Genomic DNA, 10306 nt, shown 5'->3' on the forward strand with positions numbered 1-10306 from the left:
GTTTTGGCAACCAAGTGAGAACACTGTTTTTCAACTGGTGGACACAAAGCTGGAAAGTGGGGGGCTGTCAAAAGGCCAAGGCGGACGCTCCAATTTCAGAGGAGCAGGGTCGTGATGACATCAGAACAGTGTAATGCAGGTTGAGCGCAACATGTTGCCTTGATGCAGTGGTTCTCAAACGTTTTCTGTCAGGCCCCCCCTTTGGAAGAAAAAAAAAGTCGGGCCCCCCCAACACAAATAGTCACGTAATGGGCCCAGTTAACATTTATTAAAATACATCAATATGAACGTGAGCATTCCTTTGCTAGAACAGTGATAATAAAACAATGCTCCATAAGTCTGTGTGCTCAAAAAAATAAATACAATTGTACAATACCTTTGCTAGAACAATAAGTTATGTAATGTAACTCTGGGAGCGCCACCTGAACTCACAGATACACGGCACATATGGTAAGACATTTATTAGCGTTAGAGGAAGAATGATTGAAGGGGAGAGATAGCAATGTAGATTGAAAAAGGAAGTCAGAACAAGGGAAATATTTACTGAAGTAGAATGGTTTAAGTAGACAAATAGCTCATCAATAGACTCTCAATCACTGCTTGTACCTCCCCTCTCTTCCTCTCTCTTATATATGTAATCAAAGTGCTGCAGTGACCTAACTCTTTAATGAGCTACAACATATCCAACTTCCCAGAAGACCCAGCTAGCAACACAAGCCCCCTATTTTATCATAAATATAAAACCGAACAGAAATAGCTCGCAGGCTCCCGTCACTATCACTTTGCCAAGAGGCTTTCAGTGCCCCCTCAGTGGGAGGGGGAAAGAAAATGTGCGTGAGGTAGTTAAGGAAAAGTGAGCAAGACAGACAGGTTCCTTTTTTAGACACAATGCAATAAACCACCCCACTCGCCTGCTGACCCCCTCCCCCGTGCAACATTTGACCACATTGGAGCTCCGGGCAGAATACCATGTAAAGGGTTTGTTGCACAGGTGGGATCGGTTTCTCTGCCTGGGGCTAAGCCATGGCTCCAGTAAAAGCATAATCAGATGTGTGCACATATACGAGACACATGCAGACATATAATTACCAGCATGTACACACACACACACAAACACACAGATTTGCCTGGAGACACAGATTCCATCCCTTGGGGATAAAATAGAAAGCACAATGGAACCATTTATTTCATGTGTTTTTAGAAGGTGGAAGATAAGTCCTGGGGTCACAAGTGTGTTTTAACCACGGTTTTAACTTATGATGTCATATTGGGGAGCCCCCTGTATCTATTTAGGGCTTAGAGTGGTATCCGCCAAGTTGGCCAAGTAAGAAAGAAAGTCTGACTGCGTGACCCCAGTTCAAGCTCCACGTTGGCCTGCACATGCTCCTTTGAATGTCCTTATTTAAGACAGTGCAACCCCAGCAGTTTAACGCTCTGCAAGTGGACTAGCCATCGGCCACCCTCAAATAGAAGAAATCAAAATGTCCTGGTGAATGAAGTATATCACTTCACGCTTTTGAGCTGCAACGACAGGCCTCTTATCCTCTCCACGGTGGTATCCCACTGGCGTTAAAAACAGCGCTATAAAAAGAATAACAGTGTGCATCTCCTGATAAAGAAGCAGGCCGGAGTTTGAAAAGATAAGGAGGTGATGAAGGGTTTTAACAGCGGACTGCCCGGTGAACCCCCCGGTCACCGAAGCATATCTGCTATTTTTCTGTGTGTTCTTCCTCCTACTCGCTACCGAAAGCTCACCATCCTCCCCACCCTCAAATTGCTCGTTACCCTTGCTCTCCCCCTTATCCGCCAGCCATGTATGAACTCCCTTTACCTCCTTTCTACATCAATTGATATGAGGAAGACACTGGAAGTCCAAGAGGACACACAGAGAGCCTCGAACACACAGCCAGGCCCAAGTCATTGAGAATAGCTGACCGCTGACGTAGCTAAGCCGTAGTTGTGGGGGGGAAAAGTCCCATTAACAGACTGACTGACTGGATGCAGCTGTGCTTGGCAGAGCCTGATCTGAGACAAGCTGAATGATTGTGATCACCTGCAATGCACTGCACAGCGTAGCGTAGCTGATCAAAAGAGTGAAGAGGGCACATGTTCATATGAAGTGGAAATTAACCATTGGATCTTAAATTACACTGAACTAATAGTGTGTTTTGTGTATGTATGTGTGTGCGCATTTGTGTGTGTGTGTGTGTGTCTTAGATTGAGAGAGAATGAGAGAGGGATGACTGGAAATGATCAGAAGCAAGCTGAATTAGGGCCAATAATAAAACCACATGTCTTAATATCAGTGTCTCGTGGTTTGACTTAACCTTTTAGAATGAAAAATGTAATATTGTAACATTGTATTTCAAAGAACAAGAAAAATAATGAATAGGGTGAACGAGGAGAGCTCAAAAGAGCACGCAGTGGCATGTTTAGTGAGTGCCTTGAAAGATAAACCCCATATCGGAATGTACATCATTAGAAATATCTGTTGATGACTAGAGGAGATTACATAAAAAATGTCACATATAATCAACAAAGTCAAGTGTGGTCATTCACGAAGAGTCTAAAAACGAAAGCAGCAAGTGACATTTGTGGAACATTTACCGGGTCAACACTTGAATCGGTCTGTCAGCCTCCACCCCAATACAATGAGGTCAATAAAATGTAGTTTGTGGTGCTAAAATAAACTATTAAGAAAGTTAAATAGCAACATTTATTTTGCGATACTCACAGCATGCAGTGAACAGTTTTCATTTTGAGCTCCTATCCCGAGTTTCAGGGGCACTGGTTCTGGAAAGAGAAGCTGGCGTTGATTTTTGCTAACATGATTTTTCAGTGCTGTCAGCACCACAAGCGACATTCCTAATACCTTATTTGTATTAGAATGGCAGCACAAACCTCAGAGATAGATATCTCTAAAACTAGGCATGCTAGCCAAAACACTCTGTATGGCTCGATAACATCGGGGTAGGCCTATGTGATATTTTTTGTTTCCTAAGTTGGGTGAACAAACCCAAGCACCCGGCACAACAAGTTGGTTCCCTCTAAAAGTTTATACAAGGACTGTTAGGTGGCCCTGTTAAAGTGTCCGGTGATTAATTGCTAAATCTCCCTGATATCTGAACATCTGCCTCGTGGCCCTTCTCCAGCGGAGGCCTAGAGGGGCCGCTGGGGAGGGAGGAACGGAGTGACAGGAGAGAGAGTGTGAAGCTCAACATGCAGTGATGAGAATTGATGTAAGGTGAAGTGAGGTAAACTGAGTGGAAGAAGGCGATGAGAAAAAGCTGGCCCTCTCACAGAACGTACAACAACAATTGATTGATGCTAAATCTCTGGATAGTGAAACACTGACATGAATGACATAAACAGTTAAAGGCCGCCAACAGTCAGAGGCCAAAGTACATGTAGTCATTCCCAACACATGGCACACACATTGTACGACTATTTGTGTTTGTTGATTCCCTGGGACAACGAAACCTAAAAAAAGAGCCTTATCACAAATGATATCTCAGCTCAATATGCAGATGCTCTATCTGAGGAAACAGTTTGTAATTTTCCCACAGAGTAAGACGCATGATAAATTGGTCTATGTCCTTACAATGGGATGTGACCGCAACTGAGAAAGAGAGGCAGGCTGGGATTATTTGTACTGCTTGTAAGCATAAGGTCACAGCTGAATGAGAAACCAATACAGCATCCATCAGCTCCTCCTCTTGCAGCTGCTGGGCTCAAGGGGTTGGGGCAGTTTTTCTTAATATGATCGTGTAGTAAAAGTATTCTTAAAAACTAAACCAAACAATAACAAATGGCTTGGTTTGATTCTAAAAGAGGATAATTTCAGAGAACAAAGCCAAAATAACTTTTAGGTTTGTCTCAGTTCCAATTTATTTGAAACATAATGCCTGCCAGAGATTCTTCCAAGTTTCCCCGCAGATTTTTCACACTACTGTCAGTGCAGTAATATGATGCGCTCCACAGGGATTTATATATTCTGTAAAAAATGTATATGATTTTGTATGTATCAACGCGCACATGCACACGGTTGGGCACAATTTGCTTCCAGTTAAATTTCAGTGGCAACTCTAGAAAGAAGTGTTGCCCCCTAGTGATGAAACATAAAACAGCACCTTGTCATCCAAAGTATGGTATTGATGGAGCGCGTAATGTAAAACAAACGGAAGGATCAGTGAGCTTATCTTATTTGCAGGAAAATGATCTTAATCCCCCAGCAGGGTGTCAGGATAGAGAGTCTGTCTTTGAAGCAAAGGCCAAGAATCAAGATGAATCTACAGTGAGCTGAGCAATAAAAGATTTTTACACTCAGCTGCCAGTTTATTAAGTAGAGCTTTTTTAAACAAGTTCTAGCTCCATGATTGTGGTTTAAATGTTCTGTTTAAGAGGTGAACTAGTGTTCAAAATGTTCATAGCGTCTAAAGTGCTAGTTGAAGACCGCTTTAGTTGTTAACTAATGTTACAGCTGGTCGGTCTAAAAAGATGAACGATGACATATTCTTCAGTGTGGTATTTTGGACTTGCTGTGACCGTAATATAATTTGTTATAATTTTGTATAACAGACAATAAGATCATTTTTTAGAAGAGGGTTTGAACTACTTTTCTGAATAGCTGTGGCTATTTAAACTAGATTTCTTGCTAGGATATCTTTGCTCAATTGAGACATTTGTTGTTGGAAAATTTGCAAAGCTTCCCCAACACTTATATATATATATATATTTAAAGCACTGTCCAAATAAATCACGATTAAGTATATTTCTTTATTTTCTTGATAATAATTGTGTTTACAGTGTATATATATATATATATATACTGTAAACACAATTATACATGCGTATATATATATATATATATGCCACAGTTACAGTGTTGTAAATCCATTGTTTTCATATCAGGCTTAAGGGCTCTTATCTGGTGAGACAAAGACAACAGCACATTTGTGTGATATGATTAAAAGTGATTTTACTTAATATACACCTTATTCGATACAGTTTATATGAAATAACTACACAATTTTTATAGTACAGTTGATCTGATGTGAACACATACGACAGTACATTTTAGGCAACTTGACATTTAAGTTACAGTAAGACAAAGAAAAGGTGAGCAATGAATGAAGCACATAGCACATTTTGGTTGACTGAAAAGGTAGTAACATAGGAAAAATAAATAAGGATTCTCTAAAGAGGGTGGACAATACATATGAGGATATTTTAAATATTTCTGGCCCCAACATATCAGGCCAACATTCGGACAGAAAAAAGAGGCCTTCATGTTTCATAACAATTTGTAAAACTACATCTTCCACAAATGAACCTGATGAATTGAGAAAATGTACTTATAGCAGAATGCTTCATCTAATAACAAAAAAAGTACTGATATTTATCAAAAGTAAACCGTTCTTGTGAAGTATGTGATACACACAGGAGTGTTTTAAAAAGATGTTTGTATTGTCTGTAAGCCGTGTGAACAAGAAAAAAATACAACCGTTTTAATGTTAGCGATAAGACCTGATGCTATGGAAACAGACATGCATGGATAACCTGTTCTCACACCTTTTGAGTGTGTGTGTGTGTGCGTGTGTGTGTGTGTGTATGTGTGTGTGTGTTTAACGCTCAGATATGAGCGGCCCTTTACTCTGGATGTTCCTCATGATGGACTGGACCACCTCTGATGTGGTGCCCTGACCCCCGATATCAGCTGTGTGCAACTGCAAGGAAAACAGGGTCATGCCGGAAAGTGAATCAAGTTACACAGCAACAATTTCATTAACACTTTAAATCCTCAAATTAGTCTTATTGTACAGTCATCATTTATAAATAGTTGTTTTTTAAATGTCTGTATGCAAACCTTTCCCCTTGGGTAAAAATGAAATACATATAACACATCATCTATAAAAATCCTGTCAAAGCAGCATGCAGCCTGCTGCTTTGCATGATGGGCAGATCCGATTGTTAAATAGCTCAAGCACCGTAATTAGTGTAAATCCCACACAATGTAAAATCAGATACCATACAGTGTAGCATTTCAAAAGAGCTTTGTGACACTGAAAGGCACGATGCTGCTTTGTGTGCATGTATTGTGAAGCCCACTAGAAAGCATGCCAGACCTGCCACCAGTCCTCTAAGCCTCTGTCACACAACAATGGCGTGTTAGCATGGTGGCAGCGACAGGTGAGGGGAGAGGCTGAAGGAAGACTTACCCTGGTTTCATTCATGGTGGAGAGGATTGCATTTCGGATCATTGTGGCGTAGTCATAAAGCCTGGAGACAAACAGGATAAAGAATGATTTATTTACTGTTATATTAGTCACAGCAGTACATCCTGTGTATGTGCTAAAAGTATTTTATGTGAATGAACTTACTTGAGGTGGTCCAGCATCATGCAGCCGGCCAGCAGCATGGCGGTGGGGTTGGCAATGTTCTTTCCTGCGATACTCTTCCCTGTGTTCCTTGTGGCCTGAGAGACCCAGAAAATAAAGAAACACATTTTAAATTACAATATTTCAGGCAGACATGATTGTTTATTTTCTAATAAAACAGAATGGACTGTGTTGTATTCAGCATGGTATCCCAAAGACTCACCGTTTCAAAGACAGCATAGTTAAGGCCATAGTTGGCCCCGGGCACGAGGCCGGGCCCCCCCACCAGGCCAGCACACACGTTGCTCACCACATTCCCGTACAGGTTGGGCATCACCATCACATCAAACTGCTGGGGCTTGGACACCAGCTGAAACACACAAGGAAAGTGTTAGGTAAATAACTTAGATCAGGGGTGTCCAAACTACGGCCTGCGGACCATTTTGAATCGGCCCTCAGCAAATTCAAAAGGTATAATGACTTAAGTTTAATAGACTTCTGCTTGTCTTATATTGTGCTTCTTAAATATATATGTTCAAATATATTACACAGTATTCATGTGTTAACAGGCCAATTTTCATATCAATTCAGTCAATTAAAGTTGAAAACATGTTCTAATAAATCTAAGTTGATAAGAAAAAAGCCCAATAACTATTATAACATAACATATTTCCTCTCATAAGCAATCTGAAGCTTCTATTTTAATGAATGAGCTGCTAACAAAATTAATGAAACCCTATGGAGAGCTGATGTGCAATCAAGAATAATTTACCTACATTGGATTGATTTTTCCAACTTATAACTGAACTTATGAGGCAATATACCTCACCTCCAGGGAGTGGCCCTGCCATTCGTATGTTTTTCTGTATGTGGCCCTCGGTGAAAAAAGTTTGGACACCCCTGATTTAGATAAAGCAAAACGGACAAATTCAAAGGATTTCTCGTTTAATCTTCCATCACCTGCATGGTGGTGTTGTCCACTATCATGCTGTCAAACGTGATGTCTGGGTAGCCAGAGGCCACTTCTCTGCAGCACTGCAGGAACAAGCCATCACCCAGCTTCCTGTTGGAGCAGAAAGGTCAAAATCATAATTTCCACATCAAGAGACTCACAACATTACGCAAGACTCATGAGTTCAGACAGTTATGGCACGATACATTAGCCTCGGAGTAACTCACATGATGTTAGCCTTGTGCACGGCGGTGACCCTGCTACGACCTTTCTCCCGGGCCAGTTTGAAGGCATAGTCAGCGATCCTGAGGGAATTGGTCCTGGTGATGATCTTCAGACACTCCACTACCCCTGATACACTCTGAAAGAAGACGGATTGGAAAATGTTTGATTAATGACAGCAAAAGGTCCAGTAGGTGGTGCTGTTGGTGAATGAGGTCTAGGTTACTACATTACTAAGACATTCCAAATAACAAAACCTGGTATTGTTATTTGAGTGCTGACTTTAGTCAGTTTTATAATATTTTACAAAGCATTATAGTCTTTTTAACACTTCCTTACTGAACAAGTAATACTTTCTCATGCATCAATTTTTGTCATTTCAAAGCCACTACTGATGCTTCTTAATAAAAGAGCTTCTTTTGCATTTCCTTCCTGCAGAGGTACATTTACTTCAGAATCAGGTCAAGTTTTTTTGGAGTAAGGTGCGCCACCCTCTTTAGATTTGGGTTCTTTGAAAAGGCAACCTCAGGCTGTAACGGCAGCTTAGTGTCTACATACAAACATAAGTCTTAGGCTTGTGCAAATGTCAAAGCATTCTAAACGTTTCATAAAGATGGCCACTGAAAAACAGCATTTCATGTGGATTTGTCATGTCTGGCCAATATAAAAACTGATCAAGTATAGTCGATCAATGTTTAGCCGTAAGCCAATGATGCACTTTTATAGTGGCTTTTACAAGAATACACAAAAACCTAAGCGTGCTTCAGTTATGTCTGACCTCGTGCTCCAGACTGCTGTACTCTCCCTCCGTGTTCTCCCTGATGATCATGATGTCGATGTTCTTGTGGCGAGTCTGGACTGCGGGGAGGGACTGGCAGTGCATCACATTGGCATACAGGTCTAAGTTTGTGCTGTTGATACACAGGAAAAGAGAGGGAGGGTGTGGGTGTCAGGAGTAAACAATGTGCCAACTGACATTACCAGACAGAAAGGACCAAATTATGGAACAAATGTAAGCCATGGGACAAAAGAGATCCTATATCAGGGGAATATTTCATTAAAGCTCTTACCGTAGGAGATTATTTCTAGATTTGACAGATGGTGCCATGGTGTGTATGGTTTCAATGTTACCTATCAGGAGGGTTGAGAAATGTCATAGTTATACTTTAGTGTCCCGGTCTTATTATAAACTGCATGCTTCTCAAAGCTGTGCTTGTGACACAGAAACAAAGGGGTTTGCTTGCCTTTGAGGGCAACACCATTACGGCGAATGGCCATGATGGCATTGTTGATATCATCCTCCGACTCATCAGCAGAGTTGACATGAACCACCTCGAAGTCCACCGGAACGCAGCTAAACCTATAGCACGAGTACAAACAACCACATAGTAAGGCAATATCAGCAGGCAGTAGTCAATACTTTGGAGAGGAATTAGTTTACATCGAACCAACCTGAAAACCTCTCTGACATGATTGAGCAGGTCTGGGCCGATTCCATCTCCAGGTATCAAGGTCACAGTGTGTCTGCCTCCATACTTTGCAGGAGGGGGCTGAAACATTGGCATGTTATATATCTTATTAACTGAACTTAAAAAGGACCAAACTGGGGTTTTTTACCCAACTACAAATCACCTGTATGTTGCTGCATAATAACACATTGTGGGTGTTCATACTGTTCCCTGATGTTCAGAATAAAAGACTAGTCCACTAGCCTAAAAGTAAGAAAACAGTCTAAATGTGCCCAATATCATCAGGGCTTCCCACACATAGACTATACTTGGGCAGGGTGCCCAGGTATATTAACGGCCGCCCAAGTATATTTCGCGACCCATTTAGTTTTTTTTTTTTTCGTCTGTGACCACGACGCCATCTGCGATCGATTAACTTGTGGACAATGATCCCTCGCTCCCTTGCTCTGATCTCGCCTCCTTCTGGCCTGTTAAGTGGCCTGCCTCACAAAGGGTGACTGGCTACCCACATGATGTGGCCTGCCGACATGGCCACTGTCTGTCATACGGATCATAAATCTGTGTGTCTCTGTGTGTCATTCAAGCTCGGGGTAACCTCAGCTCAGGTGAGGTAAAGGACTCTGAGTGTTTAGATAGTTAACTTAGTCTAAGTTCTCAGTGGGTCTCAAACGGTGTGGTCACCATTTATGTAAACACATATTTCCATTTGAGAGGGTAGTGATTGGTCTAATGGATAGTGAGGTGGGCTGAAGATCGGAAGGCTGTAAGTTCAAATCCCGCCAGGAACACCACCACTAGTGTGCCCTTGAGTAAAGCACTTAGCCCTTAGTTACTCCAGGGAGAATGTCCCTGTAATCGGTCATTATAAGTCGCTTTGGATAAAAGCGTCAGCTAAATGAAATGTAATGTGATTATTAAAATATGCATGAATAAATAAAATAAAAAGTTAACTAGGTGAAAAAAGGTAAGATACACTTTTAAAACTTGTTGAGAGCTAAAACTAGTCTTTGCTGCTGCCTCAAAGAGGAGGAGAGGAGAGAGACAAGAGAGGCTGATTCAGGAGCACAGACACACTCATAACTATAAATGAACCAAAAATAAATTAATAAACAAGTTTCAGTGTTTTTTTCATATTGGAAATGGTATGTTATTGGTTATGGCCATGATTTTATGATTATTGTATTAATATAGGTGTTTCCATAGATCTAGTCTCTTTATTTTCCCCTCAAAATGCACCAGATTGATGCATTTAACTCCAAAATTAAAAAAGAAAATCTTACCGGGGG

At 41.2% G+C, this 10306-nt stretch overlaps 1 protein-coding gene across 1 annotated transcript in view; it reads right to left on the reverse strand.

Moving 5' to 3' along the window:
• Window positions 1-4961: 4961 nt before the first annotated feature.
• Window positions 4962-10306, reverse strand: part of idh3g (isocitrate dehydrogenase (NAD(+)) 3 non-catalytic subunit gamma) — a 7339-nt gene continuing 1994 nt past the window's right edge. The window contains exons 4-13 of the mRNA XM_010772008.1: window positions 9004-9101; window positions 8796-8911; window positions 8622-8682; window positions 8330-8462; window positions 7557-7690; window positions 7338-7440; window positions 6601-6747; window positions 6381-6475; window positions 6219-6279; window positions 4962-5726 (exon numbers count right to left, since the gene is read on the reverse strand). Of these exons, the coding sequence (XP_010770310.1) occupies window positions 5625-5726; window positions 6219-6279; window positions 6381-6475; window positions 6601-6747; window positions 7338-7440; window positions 7557-7690; window positions 8330-8462; window positions 8622-8682; window positions 8796-8911; window positions 9004-9101 (1050 nt within the window). The 3' untranslated portion in view covers window positions 4962-5624. The remainder of the gene's footprint in view (window positions 5727-6218; window positions 6280-6380; window positions 6476-6600; window positions 6748-7337; window positions 7441-7556; window positions 7691-8329; window positions 8463-8621; window positions 8683-8795; window positions 8912-9003; window positions 9102-10306) is intronic.

This window comes from Notothenia coriiceps, unplaced genomic scaffold (genome assembly GCF_000735185.1).
Source record: "Notothenia coriiceps isolate Sejong01 unplaced genomic scaffold, NC01 NC01_scaffold00010803, whole genome shotgun sequence".
Taxonomy (NCBI): Eukaryota; Metazoa; Chordata; class Actinopteri; order Perciformes; family Nototheniidae; genus Notothenia; species Notothenia coriiceps.